Raw genomic sequence first — 25763 nt, forward strand, 5'->3', positions numbered from 1 at the left:
TCTTCGTTTAGTGGTGAATATTGATGTGTGTCTGCAGCACAGCACAATACACCACCGGACACAACAGAACAGCAGCATGTTAGCTGTACTGAATAAAACATAGAGATGGGTATCAGACAGGCCCTAACCACGTAACACAGGAAACAGAAAACACTGGAACAGCTTCCCCTGTGAATGGCCTTGACAAAACTCCAACATAAAACTGCTGAATCAAGCTAGAATGTGTGTAGCTGTATCAAATCAATTAAATACCAGATCTAGCAGAAGTGCAGCTATTGGCACAGATAGAGGCTCAGGTTGGATTTGGAACACCCCGACATCCTTCTCAAAACCCAAATCGGAGGAGACGTTCTAAGGGAAGAAACCTTGGATCTTCTCCTCCAATGTATTTTAAGTGTATAAGGATTCACACCTTCTCCGTACCACCTCCACTCACCAGGATGACGCCCAGGCTCCAGAGGTCACATGACTCGTCGTAGCCGTCGTATTTGAGGATCTCCGGCGCGGCGTAGGCCAGGGTGAAACACGGCGTCTTCAGCAGCTGGTTGTCTGGGGGCTTCAGCCGGGCGAACCCAAAGTCTATGATCTTTATCTCCGAGTTCTCGCTCTCATCTGTGAACAGCAAGTTCTGAACAGGGTTTCAAGAGAGAAACACGTTTTCCGTTATTTCTCCAGAGTCTATTTGAATGCATCATTGCAATCTCAATGGCACACCCGTTACCATTTCTAGTCCATTAATGACAGGAAGGATGAGATGCATCACTTTTAAAAAGTGCCAGCTTCAGTTCTATTTGGCCAGATGGAGAAAATAGACGTAAAAAAAAAAAAAAAGATATCATGCTTCATTCAAGCCTTTGATCGTTATTCTCTATTCATATGCAATTAACATGTACAGCACATTTGGAAAGTATTCAGTCCCTTTCCTTTTCTCCACGTCTCGTTACAGCCTTATTCCAACATGGATTAAATAAGCATTTCTAAATCTACACACAATACCCCATAATAACAAAGCAAAAACAGGTCATTTTGTTATGCAAATGTATTACAAATAAAAAAACAGAAATACCTTATTTACATAAGTATTCAGACCCTTTGCTATGAGACACGAAATGGAGCTCAGGTGTATCCCGTTTCCATTGATCATCCTTGATGTTTCTACAACTTGGGAGTCCACCTGTGGTAAATTCAATTGATTTGGAAAGGCACACACACCTGTCTATATAATGTCCCACACTTGACAGCGCATGTCAGAGCAAAAACCAAGCCATGAATTCGAAGGAATTGTCCTTAGAGCTCCGAGAAAGGATTGTGTTGAGGAACAGATCTGGGGAAGGGCAGCCCAGCCAAACTGAGCAATCTGGGGAGAAGGGCCTTGGTCAGGGAGGTGACCAAGAACCCGATGGTCAATCTGTGGAGATGGGAGAACCTTTCAGAAGGACAACCATCTCTGCAGCACTCCACCAATCAGGCCTTTATGGTAGAGTGGCCAGACGGAAGCCATTACTCAGTAAAAAAACACATGACTGCCCGCTTGGAGCTTGCTAAAACGCACCTAAAGGACTCTCAGACCATGATAAACAAGATTCTCTGGTCTGATGAAACCATGATTGAACTCTTTGGTGGCCTGAATGCCAAGCGTCACGTCTGGAGGAAACCTGGCCCCATCCCTACAGTGAAGCATGGTGGTGGTGGCAGCATCATGCTGTGGAGATGTTTTTCAGGGACTGGGAGACTAGTCAGGGTTGAGGGCAAGATGAACAGAGCAAAGTACAGAGAGATCCTTGATGAAGACCTGCTCCAGAGCACTCAGGGCCTCGGACTGGGGCGAAGGTTCACCTTCCAACAGAACAACGACCCTAAGCACACAGCCAAGACAACACAGGAGTGGCTTCAGGACAAGTCTCTGAATGTCCTTGAGTGGCCCAGCCAGAGCCCGGACTTGAACCCAATCGAACATCTCTGGAGAGACCTGAAAATAGCTGTGCAGCGACGCTCCCCATCCAACCTGACAGAGCTTGAGAGAATCTGCAGAGAAGAACGGGAGAAACTCCCCAAATACAGGTGTGCCAAGTTTGTAGCGTCATACCTAAGAAGACTCAAGGCTGTAATCGCTGCCAAAGGTGCTTTAACAAAGTACTGAGTAAAGGGTCTGAATATTGATGTAAAAGTTGTTTTTTATTCGTAATAAAGTCTAAAAACCTGTTTTTGCCTTGTCATTATGAGGTATTGTGTGTAGATTGAGGCAGGGGAAAAAAACGTAAGGCTGTAATGTAACAAAATGTGGAAAAAGTCAAGGGGTCTGAATACTTTCTGAATGCACTGTATATAGCTAGACCATACATACAGATCATCAGGAAAAGTTGGGAGTGTCCCTCAAGTTCTTTACTTCCAGGGGTTCAACAGCCTGATCCCAGATCTGTTTGCACAGTATAGCCAGCCCATAAAGATAATAAACTCAGCAACAAAAAAAATAATCATCCCCTTTTCAGGACCCTGTCTTTCAAAGATAATTCGTAAAAATCCAAATAACTTCACAGATCTTCATTGTAAAGGGTTTAAACACCGTTTCCCATGCTTGTTCAATGAACCATAAACAATTAATGAACATGCACATGTAGAACGGTCATTAAGACACTAACAGCTTACAGACGGTAGGCAATTAAGGTCACAGTTATGAAAACTTAGGACATTAAAGAGGCCTTTCTACTGACTCTGAAAAACACCAAAAAAAAGATGCCCAGGGTCCCTGCTCATCTGGGTGAACGTGCCTTAGGCATGCTGCAAGAAGGCATGAGGACTGCAGATGTGGCCAGGGAAATAAATTGCAACGTCCGTACTGTGAGACGCCTAAGACAGCGCTACAGGGAGACAGGACGGACAGCTGATCATCCTTGCAGTGGCAGATCACGTGTAACAACACCTGCACAGGATCGGTACATCCGAACATCACACCTGCGGGACCGGTACAGGATGGCAACAACAACTGCCCGAGTTACACCAGGAACGCACAATCCCTCCATCAGTGCTCAGACTGTCCGCAATAGGCTGAGAGAGGCTGGACTGAGGGCTTGTAGGCCAGTTGTAAGGCAGGTCCTCACCAGACATCACCGGCATCAACGTCGCCTATGGGCACAAACCCACCATCGCTGGACCAGACAGGACTGGCAAAAGGTCACTGACGAGTTGCGGTTTTGTCTCACCAGGGGTGATGGTCGGATTCGTGTTTATCGTCGAAGAATGAGCACCGAGGCCTGTACTCTGGAACGGGATCGATTTGGAGGGTCCGTCATGGTTTGGGGCGGTGTGTCAAAGCATCATCGGACTGAGCTTGTTGTCATTGTAGGCAATGTCAACGCTGTGCGTTACAGGGAAGACATCCTCCTCCATCATGTGGTACCCTTCCTGCAGGCTCATCCTGACATGACCCTCCAGCATGACAATGGCCAGCGAAGAGCCCGGATCTCAATCCCATTGAGCACGTCTGAGACCTGTTGGATCGGAGGGTGCGGGCTAGGGCCATTCCCCCCAGAAATGTCCGGGAACTTGCAGGTGCCTTGGTGGAAGAGTGGGGTAACATCTCACAACAAGAACTGGCAAATCTGGTGCAGTCCATGAGGAGATGCACTGCAGTACTTAATGCAGCTGGTGGCCACACCAGAAACGGACTTACTTTTGACCCCCCACCTTTGTTCAGGGACACATTATTCCATGTCTGTTAGTCACATGTCTGTGGAACTTGTTCAGTTTATGTCTCAGTTGTTGGAATCTTGTTACGTTCATACAAATATTTACACATGTTAAGTTTGCTGAAAATAAACGCAGTTGACAGTGAGAGGACGTTTCTTTTTTTGCTGAGTTTATATGCCATTTAGCAGATGCATTCGTCCAATGCAACTAAACTCATGCATACAGTTTACGTACAGGTGGTCGGTGGAATCAAACCCACTATCCTGGTGTAGCAAGTGTCATGCTCTATGAGCTACAGAGGACCACAGGTCAGGGGGCAGCCTAGGAGGTTGAGTACTACCAATGACAGCGTGTATAAATGGAGAAAGCCATCGATTACTTGACACCCTTCATTCCTACGTGAAGACTCAGTAGCGCATTGAAGCCAAATGAAGTCAGTTAAGATGGCGTCTCATGGAGACGTAACATGCGCAGTTTGAGCTACTCCAGGAAGTGATGTTACAGGCTAGCTCAGTTATGCCCCCTCAGTGAGTAAGTCAAGTTGAAGGCCGACCAGGGTGCTGCAGGCCGCCATTAGCAACTAAAATATCCTTATAACTTCTTCAGTGTGCGATTTTCAAATAACCGGTTCAAGGACATACATCTGGTTTATTAGAAGCAATTAATGGTAACATGATTGTCTTCAAATTTGTATTGTATTTACACAAAGATTGGCCACAAAGATTTTTTCCATTCCCTATAATGGGGGATCCCGTTTTCCGCTAACAATGCCTTCAGTCCCGCTGTCGGCTTTGAACTTCCATAGCTTCAATGAGAGGGGGCAGTCATTCTCTCAATAGTAGTACCTCTGGCTTGAGGTCCCTGTGCACCACTCCTACATCGTGCATGTGGCTGACGGCTGACACCAGTCTCCTCATGATGCGGCTGGCCTCCGTCTCACTGAAGTGCTGCTTCCTCCGGATCCTCTCCAGCAGCTCCCCACCACGCAGCAGCTCCAACACCAGGTACGTATGCAGCTGGAGGGGAGAAAGAGAGAGACACAGCAAGTTACACACACACAATTATCCATAGGGTCTCCAGAGAGCCTTACAGTCATGTCGACCAACTATTCATAGTTCCTATAGGAATGTAAATATCCCTATAAAAGTGTGTTTTGTAACTTAAAGAAAGATTGAGGTGATTCGAGGTAGGAAACGTCATGCTGTGATCGATTGCTCTGAGCCAAGGCGGCGGTTATACAACAGTGGAAATTGTTTGGAGAATTCAAAAACGGTAGAAACCCTGAATCCACATTTCTATTTTGTATGAAACATGTCCTAATAAACAATACAGCTCTCACGGTGATGGAGAGATGAAACCGGAACAGAGTGGCTGAAGTGAAAGGACCCCGATAAAGAGGCTAGAGAATAATGTACCTGCGTCTGTCTGGCACTGCAGCCGGGTAGAGTAGGCTTTCTCATTAGTGCTCGAACAGGGGAACAAAGACCGAGAGAGGGAAGGGGCGGGGGAGGTGGCCTGCATCCCAATTCTCCACCCTTGTCCCAAAGTACGCACTTGGACACCATTGGCTATGTCCCAATTCTCCATGCAGGTGGTATGTGTCCCAATTGACAGGGAGTGTGCAAGTGCACACTTTGGGAGAAAGGTGTAGAATTGGAACGCAGAATGGTAGAGGGGAGCCGCAGCAAGGCGGCTCTGCTTTGATCTATTTAACAGCCCTCGGTCTGCCTGAATTCTAAATGGCTCCCTTTATAGTGCACTACTTTTGACCAGGGCTCCTATAGTGGACCAGGGCTGTGGTCAAAAGTAGTGTACTTTAAAAAGGAAATGTGGTGCCATTTAGGCCCAGCCCTCTCTGAGGTACAGTACAGTAACAACCCAGCAGAGCTCATCAGAGCTACAATGCTGCTCCTAGGCCTGAAGGGCCCCAGATAATGAACATGGCCAATATCAGCCACACACACACTTGTTTGACCCAATTTGGAGAATTTTTTTTTTTTTTTCTCTCATCAAGCTCAAATCCTTCATGAGATCTAAAGGCCCACATACAGACCTGAAATATGTTCCATGTAGGTTTAATTCATCTATACCTATAGTGGATGTGCCCATATCTGGCGCAGCTGCTGTACGGCAGTAAAATACAGTATATACAATCTGAAATATGGGGGCATAGTGTAGTGTTTATTATAGGACGATATGAAGGAGAGAAGAGGGAGATGGAGAATGTCCCAGGAGGAATCTAGCTTCCACATTCATCTGCTCTGTTCCACTTCTGACTTAATAAGGCCGTCTGCCGTTAGTCTCGTCTTACGATCACTAGTTCGGTTAGAAAATGGCCATTTCTGAAGATGGGCTTTTACCGGCAATGCTTGTGATATCAGGTCTCTCTTGTAAAATAGATTTTATCTCAATGAGAAGAAACTGTAATAAATTAAAGTTCAATGAAATTACGTGGTCGTTTTGCCAACTTCAGTGAATCCAGCGAGTGTCTGCCGAATGACTGAAATATAATGTAATGCAATGTTTCCACTGACTCTATAGCACGCACTTCTAACCAGAATAGCAAAGACAGCAAAGATAACAGGCGCTTCTTACAAAATAGTTTTTTTTATTTAACCTTACCTGGTCATGGTATACCTCATGAGTCTTGACGATGTTGGGGTGGCCGTCGCAGAGTTTCAGAGCCGCAATCTCTTTCTGTGTCTGGGCCTCCATCCTTGAGGGGGACATAGAAGAGACCAGACGCAAAGTGTCATCAGAAGGGGTCACCTGTCACACAGTGTCACCCTCGTAAGTTCAGTGTCACCACTGAAGCCTATTCCTGTCAGGGAAGTGTTGGCACACTTCATCTTCCAGCAGCCAACAGGTGCAGAGCAGTCTCCTGCAAGGTCTGGTGGCCTGGAATTTACATCACATCCAGTGAGACCAAACAAATTGAATTAAAATGTTTAACGGATGTCGCGCTACATTCTTCTCCAAAATAATCGTTTTATTTCAAAATCAGCAAAATTGAAAAGTTGCACTGAAAAAAATGGCACAATAATACATTTTTGAACTTGTATAGCGCTTTTCAAAGAATCTCAAATCGTATAAAAAGTAAAACCATTCAAAAAAATAAAAATAAATGATGGCGATTCAAAGTCGGCTTGGGATAAAACTGAGGCAGTTTGGGCTGGAAAGGCAGTGTACATGTATGTTCAGTGGAAGGGCATCAATGGGATATTATAGCAAAAAGTAATGTCCTCAAGTTTCCAGTAAAGTGACATAACTTCCTCTTGGATTATGGCTCAACTATGCCTCTTTTAGCCTCCCTAAGAGGCAAAAATCTCATGATTAGGTCGCTAGTTGTTAAACTAAAGTTGGATGTAGTATTTGAACAACGAGGTTCTACTTTTTTCTTCTTCTTTAAAAAAATGTAATACTACAACGTCTTATCTAGTTAGCTAGCCAACTCCCAATAAACACACATCAGTGAACTCCGGGCAGGGCCGGTCTGATCCTGGTACAGTTTGTCATGACAATCACAATAGTGTATGAGCTGGCCATACAGCACAAACAGATCTGGGACCAGGCTAGCCTATGGCACAGTACCTCTTGCTGACGATTTTCACAGCGTACTTCTGGCCAGTCTTCTTGTGGGTGCACTGCCTACAGATGGAGAAGCTGCCCTCGCCCAGAGCATTGTCCTTCAGGTCCATCTCATAGTTCATATAGAACGGAGAGTCCTAAAGAGAAGATTGTCTTACCAAATCACAAAGAACGCTGTTTTCACAACACCATTATCGGTCGCTAATTAGTCAACGCCACACCTGAGCCAAAGGTGAAACTGAAAATAGAATTTAAAAAAATACAGTAGCTAAATTATTCACTACTGGAAGGACTGAAACCTGAAAAGACGAATGCAAAAACCTCATACCTGAAAGTAAGCGTTGCTCTAGGGAGAAAACTCCTCTTTCTTAGTGGCTGCAGCTAAGCTATTAAGCTAAGTGTGTTCAGGTGGAGGGAATAAATACAACCCTATCCACCTAACTGTACTACACACAGACAGGGGTGTACCTTCATCATGGCGCTGCGGGCCACAGCAGCAGACCCCGGCCTCTGCGACTCTGATCCTCCACACAGCTGGAGTGTGTCGTCCATTACAGCGTTCCACTTGAACAGGATGGAGGGGGCCATGAACGAGTAGCCCTGTAACCAGGACAGAGACAGAGAGAGACAGAGAGAGGGGGTATTACATGAAGCATAAATGTGAAGCGAGAGGTGGCCATGAACAAGTACAAAAGGACACATATAACAAGAGGGGGGTTTAATATAAGGTCATATGAAGCACAGGAAAGAGAACGGTATACCCTTCAGATTATAGAGCTTACCCGAGACGTCCATTTCACCATCGTTGCAGCAACAATGGTGGATGTGAAAGAAGGCCATCGACACCAAAGTAGACTAGGTTGTGTTCAACTCTGAATTTCAAAACTTTGTTTTTCATTTTACTGAAAAGACACGCAGCGTTTATTTCACTCAATAACTACATTATAACCTGTCAATCCTGTAACAACTGTGGCGTGAGCATGACAATGGCTGCCATTCATCGGTGGTCCACCTGCGCTCATTGTTAGAACTGTCATCTATGATGGGATTGGGATGTGATGCCTGGTTCCAGCTATGAAGGGCCCAGAGCTAGCTAGCACACACACACACACACACACACACACACAGCTGCGTGGAATGCATGCAGAGTAAGAGCTATGGATGGACAGATGGATGGATGAATGGGGATGGATGCATGAGAATACCCTAATTGCCAGGCATCAATATCTGATTGCGCTGCTGTGAAATTACATCTCGTCGGGGCTCTAATGCAATTTAATTTTGTTTTGTGAGGCGAGGCGGGAGAGCAGACCCCAGAGTTAAAAGTTGTGATAGCAGCAGTTCTCTCTAACGCAATTTCTCAGGCCTGGCTTCAAATTATAAAGACTAGCCCACAAATTCTAGTATTATGTGAAATTCGGGCTGCGTGCATGAAATAAAACAAGCCAAGATGAAGTTGGCAATCATAGGTTTAAGGCGTAATTGAGGCAGACATGGTGATTCTCTGGAACCGTAACCTTTTATTCCAGCAGAGAAAAAGAGAGAAGCCCTTATAATGGGCCTATTGATCAGCCAGGCTCGAGGAGCCAGAAGGCATGGCAATCACAGCTGAGATTTTGCTCAATAGCCTACATCAATCAGACACTCAACCAAAAGCTGGCATACAGCTGTATTCACAAAGTGTCTCAGTGTAGGAGTGCAGATCTAGGATCAGGTCTCTCCGTCCATATAATTATGATCTAAAAAGGCAAAAATGGATCCTCGATCTGCACTCATGCTCTGAGATGCTTTATGAATAGGGGCTCTGGGACACATTATGGTTGAAAACTATAGCATAAATAGTCCTTCACATCTGTCAGGTCCATCAGAACTGCATATGACTATAATTATACGCCTTAAATGAAAAGCCCTTTAGTCAATTTGAATACCAATGTACACACAGACGGGCAGGCACTGACTAAAGAAAGCTATTGAGGATTTTCTAAACAACGTCAATAGCTGAGGAGTCAAATCCATACAGTACCAGTCAAAAGTATGGACACACCTACTCATTCAAGGGTTTTTATTTTTACATTGTTGAATAATAGTGAATACATCAACACTATGAAATAACACATATGGAATCATGTAGTAACCCAAAAAAGTGCTAAACAAAATATATTTATATTCTTCAAAGTAGCCACCCTTTGTCTTGACAGCTTTGCACAATCTTGGTATTCTCTCAACCAGCTTCACCTGGAATGCTTTTCCAACAGTCTTGAAGGAGTTTCCACATAAGCTGAGCACTTGTTGGCTGCTTTTCCTTCACTCTGCGGTCCAACTCATCCCAAACCATCTGAATTGGGTTGAGGTCAGGTGATTGTGGAGGCCAGGTCACCTGATGCAGCATGCCATCACCCTCCTTCTTGGTAATATAGCCCTTACACAGCCTGGAGGTGTGTAGGGTCATTGTCCTGTTGAAACACAAATGATAGTCCCACTAAGCGCAAACCATATGGGATGGCGTATCGCTGCGGAAGCCATGCTGGTTAAGTGTGCCTTGAATTCTAAATATAATCACTGACAGTGTCACCAACAAAGCACCGTCACACCTCCTCCTCCATGCTTCATGGTTGTAACCACACATGCAGAGATCATCTGTTCACCTACTCTGTGTCTCACCAAGACACGGTGGTTGGAACCAAAAATCTCAAATTTGGACTCATCTGATCAAAGGACAGATTTCCACCAGTCTAATGTCCATTGCTCATGTTTCTTGGCCCAAGCAGTCTCTTCTTATTATTGGTGTCCTTTAGTAGTGGTTTCTTTGCAGCAATTCGATCATGAAGGCCTGATTCACGCGGTCTCCTCTGAACAGTTGATGTTGAGATGTGTCTGTTACTTGAACTCTGAAGCATTTATTTGGGCCACAATTTCTGAGGCTGGTAACTCTAATGAACTTATCCTCTGCAGCAGAGGTAACTCTGGGTCTTCCTCATGAGAGCCAGTTTCATCATAGCACTTGATGGTTTTTGCGACTGCACTTGAAGAAACTTTCAAAGTTCTTGAAATTTTCCAGATTGACTGACCTTTATGTCTTAAAGTAATGATGGACTGTTGTTTCTCTTTGCTTATTTAAGCTGTTCTTGCCATAATATGGACTTGGTCTTTTACCAAACAGGGCCATCTTCTGTATACCACCCCTACCTTGTCACAACACAACTGATTAGCTCAAACACATTAAGAAAATAAATTCCACAAAATAACTTAACAAGGCACACCTGTTAATTGAAATGCATTCCAGCTGACTACCTCGTGAATCTGGTTGAGAGAATGCCAAGAGTGTGCAAAGCTGTCACCAAGGCAAAGGGTGGCTACTTTGAAAAATCTCAAATATATTTTGATTTGTTTAACACTTTTTTGGTTACTAGATGATTCCATATGTGTTATTTCATAGTTTTGATACCTTCACTATTATCCTACAATGTAGAAAATAGTAAAATAAAGAAAAACCCTGGAAACTTTTGACTGGTACTGTACGTACAAACAGCGTCATCTGTGACACCATCTACCACACGTCAAGAGTTTACAATGAATGTAAACAAAATAATGTTGAAGTTTAACTAAATTAAACACCATTTGACAATTTGGGCAAGGCATTTTAACACAGACCGACTGTTTTAAGAAGCATAATCAACCACTTCCCATCCCATCTGAAAGATGCATTGTCAAAAACCTCTGACCAACCAGAGAAGTTAAGGTCACAGTTCTGAGGCAGAGCTGCAGGGGAGTAGGTGGGGTCCATCACACACACATACAGAGACACACAGTGACACACCTGAAAGATGCGGTCACAGTTCTGAGGCAGAGCTGCAGGGGAGTAGGTGGGGTCCATTTCAGTGAACTCCTCCGCAAAGTTGCTGACATCTAGCTCATCCCTGATCACCGGCTTGAACGGGGCAGGCACCCTCTTAGCAGCTAAGTCCTCCCAGTTAATCTTCTAAAATATTGAGGAGATGAAGCACAACAAAAAGCTTTAGTCAGCAACCATTTCTACTCTAAGACCATTTTATCAACACAAGGCAAATAAAGTGTCTTCAGAAAGTATTCATCCCCTTTTTCCACATTCTGTTATGCAACAGACTAAATTTAAAATGGATTAAATTTAGTTTTTTGGGCACTGGCCTACACATTATACCCCATAATGTTAAAGTGGAATGATGTCATTTTTAAAATAAATTAATTGAAAATGAAAAGCTGAAATGTCTTGAGTCAAGTATTCAACCCCTTTCTTATGGCAGAACTGTGCTTAACAAGTCACATAACTTGAATGGAATAATAGTGTTTGACATGACTTTTGAATGACTACCTCTCTCTACCCCACACGTACAGATCATTGTAAGGTCCCTCATTCGAGCAGTGAATTTCAAACACAGATTCAACCACAAAGACCAGGGAGGTGTTCCAATGCCTCGCAAAGGGCACCCATTGGTAGACATTGAATATCCCTTTGAGCGTGGTGAAGTTATTAATTACACTTTGGATGGTGTATCAATACACCCAGTCACTAGAAAGATACAGGGGTCCTTCCAGACTCAGCTGTCGGAGAAGAAAGAAACCGCTCAGGGATTTCACCATGAGGCCAATGGTGACTTTAAAAAACAGTTTCAGAGTTTAACGGCTGAAATAGGAGAAAACTGAGTATGGATGAACATTGTAGTTATTACTACACAATACTAACCTAATTCACAGTGAAAAGAAGGAAGCCTGTACAGAATAAAAAATATTCCAAAACATGCATCCTGTTTGCAACAAGGCACTAAAGTAAGTGTAAAAAAATGTGGCAAAGCCATTTATGTCCTGAATACAAAGTGTTGTTATGTTAGGGGCAAATCCAATACACAGTAACACTCCATATTTTCAAGCATAGTGGTGTTATGGGTATGCTTGTAATCGTTAAGGACTGGAGAGTTTTGGATAAAAAAGAGAAACGGAATGGAGCTAAGCGCAGGCAAAATCCTAGAGGAAAACCTGGTTCAGTCTGCTTTCTACCAGACACCGATGAATTCACCTTTGAGCAGGACAATAACCTAAAACAAGGACAAATCAAAACTCGAGTTGCTTACCAAGACGACAGTGAATGTTCCTGAGTGGCTGAAAATCGATGGAAAGACCTGAAAACGGTTGTCTAGCAAAGATCAACAACCAATTTGACAGAGCTTGAAGAATTTTGAAAATAATAAATGGGCAAATGTTGCACTATCTGGGTGTGGAAAGCTCTTAAAGACTTACCCAGAAAGACACTCAGCTGTAATCACTGCCAAAGGTGATTCTAACATGTACTGTCTCAGGGGGTTGAATACTTATCTAATCAAGATACTCAGTGTACAAAACATTAGGAACACAATCCTAATATTGAGTTGCACCCCTTTTTGCCCTCAGAACAGTCTTAATTTCCTCGGGGCATGTACTCGACAAGGTGTCGAAAGCGTTCCACAGGGATGCTGGCCCATGTCCACTCCAACGGTTCTGTCAGTTGTGTCAAGTTGGCTGGTAGTAGATCTGTACTCCGAATACCTCGTTCCATCTCATCCAACAGATGCTAAAATTGGATTGAGATCTCGTAACTGGGCAGGCCACTACAGTAAGCTGAATTCACTGTCATGTTCGTGGAACCATTCCTGGACAATCCTAGCCTTGTGTCATGGGGCATAGAGTACTACAGTATGAGTCATAATACCCTTAAAACCTAGTGAAATGGTTCCAATTGTTGTTAATATTCTTTTTTCCCCATAGGGGATTTTAGAAACACTTAACATAAGGGCTGTGTTTCGTGTAGGCTTACCCTGGTGTGACGTTTTGATAACCGTGTAACTCTCAGACAAGGTGACTTTTATCAATATATTCGCCTGCATTTACCCTCCAAAAATGATATACTAATTAGCTCCTAACGTGACCGAAAACTTCAAATGGCATGATGATCTGGACGAGACTGCCAAATCAAGGCAAAGGTAATAATCTCTGGATGAACAATTTAATGTTAGCTAAATGTAGTAATGAATAAATTGGCAAAATGTCTTAAATTGAGAATTCTGTGAAATGTCTTGTGCAAGTTGTAAAAATTGACACAATACCTGTTAGCAAAGGGGTCTGCTAGATATGACATCCAGGATCTTGCAGGGATTGGTCATTTTGCATGTCTACTTTGATGGTATTTAGCATTTTAGAATCTGAGAGTAAATAGACCCGCATATATTGATGAAACTCACCTTGTCAGAGAGATTGACAGTTATCAAAACGTCACGCTAGGGTAAGCCTACAGGAAACACTTATTTGGAGTGTTTCTAAAATCCCCTACGGGAAAAACGAATGGTAGAAAAACAATTAGAATAATTTCCCTGTTAGACCGCTAGGTTTTATGGGTATTATGACACCTCCACTGTGGGTCTCTATTATCCTGCTGAAAAAAATCTATTCGCAGATGGATACAATGCCACCATGAAAGGATGCACCTAATTGGCAATGATGTTCAGATATTCTGTAGCATTCAAAAGGCTGGGCCTCTTGATAAAAGTGGAGCAATGTGTGCCATGAAAACACACCCCACACCACCAGCCTGCAATGTTGAGATGAGGCATGATGGATGGATGTACTCATGTGGTTTTCTCCATACCCTAGTCCTCCCATCAGTGTGAAACAGCAGGAACCAGGATTCATCAGACAAGGCAATGTTTTTCACATTCTCCAGTGTCCAGTGTTTTTGTTCCTTAGCCCACTGCAACCGCACTTTCTTGTTTTTATGCTGAAAGAAGTTGAACTCTAAGGTTGTCAGCTGCCAAACCCCATTCAAGTCAAGGTACGACGAGTTGTGCCTTCTTTTATTGGTCTTTGGGCACCAATGTTGTACTGGACTGTCAGTTGACTAACTGTAGCCCGTCTGTTACTCTGCACAATTCATGTCAGCCTCCTTTGTCCTCTTTCATCAATGACCCGTATTCGACCACTGGCCTGCTGTTGGCTGGATGTCCTTTGGGTGGTGGACCATTTTTGATGCACACGGGAAACTGTTGTGTGTGACAAAACCCAGCAGCGCTGCAGTTATTAACATACCCTGTTCAAAGGCACTTCAATCTTTTGTCTTGCCCATTCACTCTCTGAATGGCACATATACACAATCCATATCGCAATTGTCTCCAGGCTTAAAAACAATTACTGAACCGGTCTCCTGCCCTTCATCTACACTGATTGAAGTGGATTTAACAGGTGACATCAATAAGGGATCATAGCCTTCACCTGGATTCACCTGGTCAGTCTCATGGAAAGAGGTGTTCCTAATGTTTTGTATATTAGAGTTATATACAGTGCCTTCGAAAAGTATTTAGACCAATTGACTTATTCCACGTTGTTACGTTACAGCCTTATTCTAAAATGTATTTTAAAAAAAATCATAAATCCTCAGTAATCTACACACAATACCCCATAATGACAAAACGAAAACAGGTGTTTTGAAATGTTTGCAAGTTTATTAAAAATAAACAGAAATACATTATTTATATAAGTATTCAGCCCCTTTGCTATGTGACTCGAAATTGAGCTCACTTGCGTCCTGTTTCCATTGATCATCCTTGAGATGTTTCTACAACTTGATTGGAGTCCACCTGTGGTAAATTCAACTGATTGGACATGATTTGGAAAGGCACATACCTGTCTATATAAAAAGGTCCCACAGTTGACAGTGCATGTCAGACCAAAAACCAAGCCAAAAAAAAAAAAAACAAGTGCAAAGGAATTGTCCATAGAGCTCCGAGACAGGATTGTGTCGAGGCACAGATCTGGGGAAGGGTACCAAAACATTTCTGCAGCATTTAAAGGTCCCCAAGAACACAATGGCCTCAATGGCCTGTTCGGAACCACCAAGACTCTTCCAAGAGCTGACCGCCCCGGCCAAACTGAGCAATCGAGGGAGAAGAGCCTTGGTCAGGGAGGTGACCAAGAACCTGATGGTCACTCTGACAGAGCTCTAAAGTTCCTCTGTGGAGATGGGAGAACCTTGCAGAAGGACAACCATCTCGGCAGCGCTCGACCAATCAGGCCTTTATGGTAGAGTGGCCAGACAGAAGCCACTACTCAGTAAAAGGCACATGACAGCCCGCTTGGAGTTTGCCAAAAAGGCAAAAGGACTCTCAGACCATGAGAAACAAGATTCTCTGGTCTGATGAAACCAAGATTGAATGCCAGGTGTCACGTCTGGAGGAAACCTGCACCATCCCTAAGTTGAAGCATGGTGGTGACAGCATCATGCTGTGGGGATGTTTTTTAGCAGCAGGGAATGAGAGACTAGTCAGGATCAAGGCAAAGATGAACGATGCAAAGTACTGAGAGATCCTTGATGAAGACCTGCTCCAGAGCGCTCAGGACCTCAGACTGTGGCGAAGGTTCACCATCCAAAAGGACAGCGACCTTAAGCACACAGCCAAGACAATGCAGGAGTGGCTTGGGGACAAGTCTCTGAAAGTCCTTGAGTTGCACAGCCAGAGCCCGGACTTGAACCCAATCGAACATCTCTGGAGAGACCTGAAAATAGCTGTGCAGCGATGCTCCCCATCCAACCTGGCAGAGCTTGAGAGGATCTGCAGAGAAGAATGGGAGAAACTCCCCAAATACAGGTGTGCCAAGTTTGTAGCGTCATACCCAAGAAGACCCGAGGCTGTAATTGCTGCCAAAAAGTCAAGGAGTCTGAATACTTTCCAAAGGCACTGCATATACAGCGCCTTCAGAAAGTATATACAGTTCCTTCGGAAAGTATTCAGATCCCTTGACTTTTTCAACATTTTGTTACGTTACAGCCTTACTCTAAAATGTATTAAAGTGTTTTTCCCTCAATCTACACATAATAGTCAAGGGGTCTGAATACTTTCCGAATGCAGGCAGGCAGGCATGCATGCATGCATGCATGTATGTATATATACACACACACACACACACACACACACACACACACACACACACACACACACACACACACACACACACACTACCAGTCAAAAGTTAACATAGACTCATTCAAAAGGTTCTTTATTTTTACTATTTTCTACATTGTATGAAATAATACATATGGAATCATGTAGTAACCAAAAAAAAAGTGTTAAACAAATCTAAATATATTTTATATTCTTCAAAGTAGCCACCCTTTGCCTTGATGACAGCTTTGCACACTCTTGGCATTCTCTCAACCAGCTTCATGAGGTAGTCAACTGGAATGCATTTCAATTAACAGGTTTGCCTTGTTAAATTTGTGGAATTTCTTTCCTTAATGTGTTTAAGCCAATCAGTTGTGTTGTGACAAGGTAGGGGTGGTATACAGAAGATAGCCCTATTTGGTAAAAGACCAAGTCCATATTATAGCAAGAACAGCTCAAATAAGCAAAGAGAAACGACAGTCCATCATTACTTTAAGGCATGAAGGTCAGTCAATCCAGTAAATTTGAAGAAGTTTCTTAAAGTGCAGTCGCAAAAACCATCAAGGCTAATAAGTTCATTAGAGTTACCAGCCTCATAAATTGCAGCCCAAATAAATGCTTCACAGAGTTCAAGTAACAGACATCTCAACATCCACTGTTCAGAGGAGACCGCGTGAAATCAGGCCTTCATGGTTGGATTGCTGCAAAGAAACCACTACTAAAGGACACCAATAAGAAGATAATTGCTTGGGACAAGAAACACAAGCAATGGACATTAGACCGGTGTAAATCTGTCCACATTTGAGATTTTTGGTTCCAACCGCCGCATCTTGGTGAGACGCAGAGTAGTTGAACGGAAGATCTCCGCATGTGTGGTTTCCACCGTGAAGCATGGAGGTGGTGGTGTGACGGTGCTTTGCTGGTGACACTGTGTGATTTATGTAGAATTTTAGGCACACTTAACCAGCATGGCTACCACAGCATTCCGCAGTGATACGCCATCCCATCTGGTTTGCACTTAGTGGGACTATCATTTATCATTTATTAACAGGACAATGACGTAAAACACACCACCAGGCTGTGTAAGGGCTATTTTACCAAGGAGGAGAGTGATGGAGTTCCGCATGAGAACATGACCTGGTCTCCAATATCACCTGACCTCAACCCAACAAATGGTTTGGGATGAGTTGGACCAGAGTGAAGGAAAAGCAGCCAACAAGTGCTTTGCATATGTGGGAACTCCTTCAAGACTGTTGGAAAAGCATTCCAGGTGAAGCTGGTTGAGAGACTGCCAAGAGTGTGCAAAGTGGTCATCAAGGCAAAGGGTGGCTACTTGGAAGAATCTCAAATATATTTTTATTTGTTTAACACTTTTTTGGTTACTACATGATTCCATGTGTTATTTCATAGTTTTGATGTGGTTGGTAGAGCATGGTGTTTGCAACGCCAGGGTTGTGGGTTCGATTCCCACGGGGGACCAGTACGGAGAAAAAAATGTATGAAATGTATGCATTCACTACTGTAAGTCGCTCTGGATAAGAGCATCTGCTAAATTACTAAAATGTAACTGTATTCTACAAAGTAAAAAATAGAAAAAATAAAAACCCTGGAATGAGTAGGTGTCCAAACTTTTGACTGGTACTGTATATATATTTTTTTCCCTTTTTACATTAGATCATTTTGTGTAGATCTTTGACAAAAATGTACAATTAAATCAGTTTTAATCCCACTTTGTAACAACAAAATGTGGAATACTTTCTGAAGGTACTGTACGGCATGTAGGCCTTCCAATACACTTACTCTACAAATTAACCTACGACGTACCAATTTGTCTAAATGCCACACAAAATACCTAAGATGGACAAGATGTTCTCAATATGTTAGCGAGGAGATGCTAACCTGGTCTCAGATCTGTTTGTGCTGTATAGCTAACTACTTTTGTCATTAGTAATGACAATGACCATAGGAGTTGGCCATACAGCATATCCGGCCAGCCTATGGAAATAGCTCTGGTACGAAGTTAAGTGGCTGCCTCGCTCTCTTACCTGGTAGAATGGATGTTTCTTAACGTTTTCTGCGCCGTCAGGCCCAGAGCCCAGTCTCTTCTTTGGGTCTTTGATGAGGAGGCCCTGGATGAGGTCTTTGGCCAGAGGGCCCATGTCTTTGGGGAACGGAGGGTCCTTCTTTGAGATCCTCCTGACAGGTGACAGAGGTCAGGGTTGGATAGAATTTTGGTTTTACTTGTAAAAAATTATAATACATACTGTACATCAGACAAATTCAACTCTGGACCTTGAAGCCAGTTCCACTGCTGATTGTTCATTTTCCCCCTGTAATCAAGGACTAATTTAGACCAGAGACACCAGGTAGAACAGAAAACCAGCAGTACTCTGGGCCTCCAGGATCAGATTTGAATACCCCTGACTGACATACAGTAACAAGTGTATTTGATCCCAGAGAATAACACATGAAAACATGAACGAAAACACATTTCCAAAGTGGTTGACATACAGTCCAGAGAGAGAGAGAGAGAGATATGGAAAACAACAATCCAGAAAGTTTTATACAATGAGAGGCCAGATATAGAAGAATAAATTCATCTTTTTTTCCTTGAACAGCCCAACTTGATTAGACACAGACACACAGACTGGCTGGCTGGGTACCAACTACTTATTACTGAGTAAAAAGGACAAGTGAAACATTTTTGTTTCCCAGAGAACCAGGAAATCAAATGGATGGGTAGTTGAGTTGATTAGGATCCCCCTTAGCTAATGCAGCAGCTACTCTTCCTGGGGTTAGGAGATATGACAGTGGTCACCAACCTTTTCTGAGTTAAGATCACTGAGTCAAAATGCAAGCTGAGATCTACCGATAAGATTTTTATTTAAAACATGACAAAAAAACATAAGCCTATGCACCATTAACCTATTAAAAACAGTTCTGTAGCAATGAAGTTTATGCAATATGCCCAATATAGTATTACTGCATTTCGGCTGCCTCTCACCGGACTCGCCATCCCTCCGCTGAGAAAAGGGGATAGTGAATCTTAAGTTACACTGCATTTTTTTTGCCTCGTGCACCAATTAATGTTGTTACTCCTATGACCAGAGAAAGTGAAATATACCTCAATATTAAAAAAGAGAAGCAACAAATAATGAAATCGCAAGCTTATCGAAACACTTTGCTATACTCATTCATTGCTGCTGCAGTGGTGGTTGTAGCGTGAGTGAAAGTAGGGAGAACGCACATTTTATGGCTTATAAACGTGTTAAACAAAGTGTTGACAGTGCTGTGTAACAACTTAAACACGAACTTAGTCATAAAAACAGCAGCTCTTTGCTGTATTCATTGAGTCGCTTTAGTCATTGTTTGAAACGTTTTTTTAAACGTTGTGCGCTCAAGGCTTCTTTTTACAGTCTACGGCTCTAGGAAACTGCAGAACTGGCGATCTGAGCTATCTGATTGGCCAGCGGTAGGCCTATAGGTGCACTTTATTTGTTCACTGGGCCTTCCGGGTAGGCGGAATTCTACCCTCAGACACATGAATTGGTTCAAAATGGAAACACTTTGCCTTTCCGGCGCTAGGGCTGCGGAATCAAGTGCACCTACCACCAACTGCGTTTCCAGAAATGTTTGGAGATCGACAAATCGACCCGGTTGGTGACCACTGTGTTAGGAGATAGATCTAGGGGAATGCTTACTTGGCGATATCTGTGTGAGAGTTCTCGTCTCCATCGACGGTGAATGGTGATCCGCCTGTCATAAGTTCATACATCAATACCCCAAGGCTCCACCAGTCTACTGCCTGGAACACGGGTAGATAGTCCATGGATGAATAAAGTTTGTATTATTAAGATTATATACAAGCTCATGATATACATACCACGTGACAACGGTGGCGTTCCAGGCTGCCAACACTGCAGACGCGTTGTGCAAACGATTCAACATAGGCAGCGTGGAACCACACCAGACACCAGAGGGCAGCTCTTACAGGTGTGCAGCAGACTACACCCAGTTATTAGTGAGCTAGACTTGTGATTACCTGTGTACCATGTGCATTTGGGTCAGGAACAGTAGAACAGGTAGTAGAACACGTTCTAAATGATCATTTACCATGTCATGTCCAGCCTCTCCTCCCTCTGCGATCTCTGGGGCCATGTACTCAATGGTGCCACAGACAGAGTAAGCCCTCTCCAACTGGGGAACAACAAACACAGTCGAAACATTGAAATAACATAAAAAGATGAGATTTCCCCCCCCCCCCCCCCTCTTTAGCTCTTGTTCTCTAATCACTGCCATTTTGCAGACACACTAGGATTGATAGGAAGGAAGCTTGGGACTAGGACACATTTGATCAGTTCAGGTAGAAAATAAGTCACTGTTGTTTTGAAAAACCTACCAAGCACAACAGAACGGGACATCTAACTGTGCACTTATAATGACGCCCATACAGAGGTTATTTACACTACATAACCATCACATATTTACACTCCATAACCATCACACAGAATGTGTATAATAGACTGCCAAAACGTTCATACAGAATTTGTGCGTCCCAAATGGCACCACATTCCCTATATAGTGCATTACTTTTGACAAGAGCCCAATGGGCCCTGGCCAAACGTAGCGCACTACCTAGGGAACAGGGTGCCATTTGGGACACACACACGGTGTAACAACAGGCTGCAAAACATCTTCTCAAGTGGGCTGGACATAAATCAGAACCACTGCCTCAAAACATCCAGACAGACATAAACATGCAGATACTGGGTGGTCTGGTGTCTGTGCTAGCATAAATACTCATCCATAAGTAAAAGAGAGAAGACATGTCTGTCAAGGGGCTTGGCATTGCGTAACTTTTTTAACCAAGAGTGCATTCACACGGAGCAACGCAGCGTAAAATGACAGAGACAAAGTACGTAAATGGGGAAGGCGTGTTAGAAGGTAGGCGTGACAGGTTGCATGAGCTTAAATTGCGTTAAACAACTCACTCCAAACACGGCCTCAAAACACAGAGCGCATACCCCTCCGTAGGGCTGGGCGATATGGCCAAAGTATATTATCAGAACATATTTTTTACGGTATAACAGTATGACTGTTTTTTAATAATATAAGAACCCTAGGGTGGCAACATAGAAAATATAAGTGATGTTTATGGGGAATCCATTCTGATTTATACTGTTCAATCCAACCCAAAACAATTGATCAACATCTGCATTTCCTGCACTTTTAACATTCCCACACTGTCACGTAGGGCTGCTTGATCGATACGGGCGACAAAATCTAGGTCTAAAGTAGTTTATTAGTGAACTGTTGAAAGCAGTAGAATGATAGAATGATTATTGTAATTCAATAGTTGGAAAAAAAGTGGTGTTAGGTTCTAAGTTCTGGTACAAATCCAGACGGACCCCAAAAGGAAGCTCAAACTAGATTTATTACAGCCAACAGGATGTCGTAGCTGCACAACACAACATACAAGACACACAAGCACATATTTCAATCTTCCGACTAGGTGGAGTCTTCTCCTTGTATGTCTAAGATAAACAGTCATTCTCTGTTACTGGGCAGGAACCGAGTCTGCTCCTTATGGTATTGTCGTGGCCCAGACTGAGCCCAAAACCTTCATGGGCGGGGATGTGTGTGTGTGTGTGTGTGTGTGTGTGTGTGTGTGAGAGATAAGGCTTCAGTTAGAGTGTTGTTTGGTGGGCCCCTATGGGCCCCCTCTCAGCGGTTCAGTCTCTGTTGTCCTCACCTTGACGTTGAGTTTCACATCTCTCCTTACCCTATTTCCATAGAGACTAGCCTAGCTTATCAGGAACTGAGACTTGACTGTTACCTTTTACCTACTTCGTTAGCAAGATGTCTGGACAGACAGAAACTTTCTGTACTTCCTTCCCCTTGTCACTGCAATAACACACAAGCGCCAACATCCTAACCGATAACAAGTTATTACTACTAATAAGCTGATTATGCCGTTATAAACAGGCTCATTATGTAATTAAAACGGGCTCAAGTCAGATAGTCTCTAACAGTGGGCAGCATGTTGAATAGATCGTTGTTTGACATGACAACAAATAAATAAGCCAGAGAGGAATTATTGTGACAGGGTAAGATCCAAAGTGTTGGTAAGTGTTCCCTAGGGGACCATATTCGATGTTACATTAAATGTGTATTCTCTTACTTTATGTAGCTAGCTAGCTAGCTAACATATTCATGCTTCGCTTATTCCTCTCTGATTTAGAAGATACCATTGCACAAGCAACATAGTGATCTAGGCCTACATCAGAACTGGTATCAGGCGGTATATTAACTACAGCGTAGCTACGTTTGGTCTGACTGATTACATTTAGCTAGGTAACTAGTGATTAGCATTCGCGGAGAACATTGATTTTAGCCAAAACTTGATAAGAAAAACGAGGTGTTTGCAGACAGATACACAAACTAATAGTGTAATTAATTAAAGCACGGTTTGAAAGCAGCATTGCTGTCACCAACATCTTGTCGCGTCTGACCATGCAGACGGCAGAGTGAAGGGGAAGTGAAGTGCTCGTGACTCCATGGTCGAGCAACAACTGCTCTCTTTGGAGTGACGGGGCAAGCAGGGCTTGGTGTGGTAAGAGGGAGGAGAGGGAGAGAGAGGACTACCAAGTAACAAACGGAGTAAACTATAAAAATGGACATTACACGCAGCATAGTTGCTTATCACACTTAACATACCAAAACATTGAAATACTGTTATAGAAGGTAAAGTGAAAACTAGTCATGGGAGGAAATAAAATAAATCGATACAGTTACATATCGGGATATTATTTTTGACAATATATCATATCATTTTGACAATGTCGCAATATATTTTCACGCTAGTTGGCTGTACCTGCACCAAAACTTCAGTATTTTTCCTTCATAGTTTGTTCTCCATCTTCTTTTTAAACAGGGAGCACAATTGTTTTCAGCATTTCTATATTTTTTCAATACAAAAAAATACACATACAAATGACAGCATAGAAACGCACACAACCATCAACGACATCACACCTGCCCAGACCCACCTGCTCACCCCCCCCCCCCAGCACCCTCATCACTCTCCGCCACATTGCCTCAAACTGCAGCCATTTTGTTTCTCTCCGTCGCCTACGCACATTCAACATTTAGATAGCATTTGGCCTTTCCATTGTGTTTTGTTAACGATTGAGTGTTGGTTGATTACCAGTTCAAGCCTATCTTTTTTCAAGGTGATTGATGAGAAAAGTATCATCCAACCCACCGGGTATCTCACTGCACACTCATTTACCATGACTTGAAATATGTAGACAGACAGATTAAAAGTACATTAACTCCGCCCATAGCACACTTTCCGTGACTGATCAAAACGTGTTTTGTCATGGCTCCCTCTTGTCCCTCCGCAGCAGAGATATGGGTAAGCAATAGGTTTAGAACATCGAATCGCAAGAAAATCACAGTATGGAATCGCAATACACATCGTATCGGCGCCTAAGTATCGTGAGAATATCGTATTGTGAGATCCCTGGCAATTCCCAGCCCGAGTAAAAACCCAAACCGGTCCGTGCATCAATACCGGTATAGTCAAATACAGTACATTGCCCGGCCCTACTCATCCATTGACTCTGAGAGGGATGCATCACGAGTGTGAATACACCCTAATACTGTAAGTAGTCTAACCATTTTAAAGTACAACTCTCCTCTGTGTCTTAACGTTCACATGGATGTATGGGGTAGGCCCCGTTGCTCCAAACATCTGTAATACATACCTCATCAAACTCTTTGCTCAGGCCAAAGTCTGTGAGCACTATGTGCCCGCTGGAGTCCATGAGGATGTTCTCCAGCTTCAGGTCTCTGTAGACTATCCCCAGCTAGAAAACAGTCAGGCGATTACAAGGCTCGACTATGACAACAATGTAGAATCAGCAGCCAGAAATTCATCCAGAAAGTATTTCACGGGGCGGTTTCCCCAGACACAAATTAAGCATAGTCCTGGACTAAAAAGCATGGTGAATCTCCAGTGAAATAGCTTTTTAGTCCAGGATTACGCTTAATCCGTGTCCGGGAAACCGGACCTGAAAGTATGACAGTTGTGATAACACAGTGTGATGAATGACTGAGGAAACGGCACCATTTGCAGCTGCATTTTAGGCTACAACTCCAAAGCTATTGTACCTTAATGAAGTTCGAGAATGACGAAACAATGAAGTGCAGGTCTACAGGTACCCCACACTCACCTGGTGTAGGTGCTCCAGTGCCAGCACTATCTCTCCACTGTACAAGGCTACCTCCTGCTCCTTGAACCGAACCCTCTGCACCAGGTGTGTGAAGAGCTCCCCACCATTCACATAATCTGTCATAATAACAATAACAATGAAACGGGTATGAGCGAGCCAGGTTGTCTTAACTCCGTGATATTACATTTCAACATTGCCGGTATACTTCCAGAATTCAACGGGTCAGTTCAGTTCCCTGTAAGACAGGTGAAAAGTATCACTGAAAAACGCTGAATTCCTTTCGTAACAATCTTACGTTCTGCTACTTGACATTCGTACTTCATACTCATGTCTTCATTGTAAAAGAACAACTTTCTGGAAAAGACAGAACGAGAGAGATAGAACGAGAAGAGGAGAAAGGGACAGAGAGAGACCGAGAAAGAGAGAGCGAAAGAGAAGGAGAGCGATCCAGACCTAGTATGAGGTGCAGCTTGGTGTCCGTCTGGAAGGCATAGTGGAGGGTGACGAGGAACGGTGACTGTCTAATGTGCTCCAGAACCTGTCTCTCTGTGCGTGTGTGCTCTGCTGTCTTGGCCTTCTGTATTATTGTGGCCTTCTTCAACACCTTCATGGCGTATAGTTGCCCTGCATTGTGACCGCTCACTTTGCGCACCAGGAACACCTTGCCATAGGCTGAGAGAGAAGAAAGAAAAACATGTTTTTTTTTTTTTACTCAGCAGCCAAAAGAATTGAGTGCATGTGTAGCTCACCTGGAGCACCGGATGGTGCGAGACAAAATGAATGCACCTTCTCAAAAACTGTGACAAAATTTCCAGCACTGGATTGGCTTTTAGACCTGTCACTCACCTCCAGTTCCCAGCACCTTTAGCAGCTCAAAGTTCTCGATGCCCACCCTCTCTACGTGGCCGGTCAGGTTGGCTGTGGCAAGACAAAGATGACAAAGATGGTAAGATCCTTAGCTTACAAACAAGAAAGTATCACAAATGCTTAACAATACACACCAGGCCTAGAACATTGGCCTGGACCAATAACAAAAAAAAAGATTTTTTTTTCAAATGTATCTCAATGCCGAAACTGATGACTTCTGCATTATTCAATGTTGTTATCCAAATCACGTTAGCCTAATGTGTCACTGGAGTGAACACAACTCTGAAAGCAGAGTGAGCAGCTGTTAAGGGTAGAGTATCTAGGCTAACCCTCAGCTGACATGTGTGCATGCATGGCATGCGTGAGAAGGAGAAGAGCGCATAGCAAGTACGCAAGCAAGAGTGAAGGTAATCTGTGAGTTTGAGGGTGTGCTGGTAGCCTTGTA

The 25763-nt window shown here is 43.4% G+C and overlaps 1 protein-coding gene across 4 annotated transcripts in view; it reads right to left on the bottom strand.

Annotated features, from left to right (window-relative positions):
• The window catches only part of rps6ka5 (ribosomal protein S6 kinase A5), a 43212-nt gene that overhangs the window by 10637 nt on the left and 6812 nt on the right, over window positions 1-25763 (bottom strand). Inside the window, exons 2-14 of one of the 4 annotated variants that reach the window (XM_014197862.3) lie at window positions 25298-25369; window positions 24905-25123; window positions 24452-24567; window positions 23984-24085; window positions 20328-20411; window positions 19916-20019; window positions 18260-18410; window positions 11093-11254; window positions 7744-7875; window positions 7279-7412; window positions 6325-6403; window positions 4533-4703; window positions 437-628 (exon numbers count right to left, since the gene is read on the bottom strand). In XM_014197862.3, the coding sequence (XP_014053337.2) occupies window positions 437-628; window positions 4533-4703; window positions 6325-6403; window positions 7279-7412; window positions 7744-7875; window positions 11093-11254; window positions 18260-18410; window positions 19916-20019; window positions 20328-20411; window positions 23984-24085; window positions 24452-24567; window positions 24905-25123; window positions 25298-25369 (1718 nt within the window). Of the gene's footprint in view, window positions 1-436; window positions 629-4532; window positions 4704-6309; window positions 6404-7278; window positions 7413-7743; window positions 7876-11092; window positions 11255-18259; window positions 18411-19915; window positions 20020-20327; window positions 20412-23983; window positions 24086-24451; window positions 24568-24904; window positions 25124-25297; window positions 25370-25763 lie in introns of those variants that run through there. The other 3 variants (XM_014197852.3, XM_014197872.3, XM_082974616.1) reach the window with 3 other exon arrangements.

Source organism: Salmo salar, chromosome 01 (genome assembly GCF_965601325.2).
Source record: "Salmo salar chromosome 01, fSalSal1, whole genome shotgun sequence".
In the NCBI taxonomy this organism is placed as follows: Eukaryota; Metazoa; Chordata; class Actinopteri; order Salmoniformes; family Salmonidae; genus Salmo; species Salmo salar.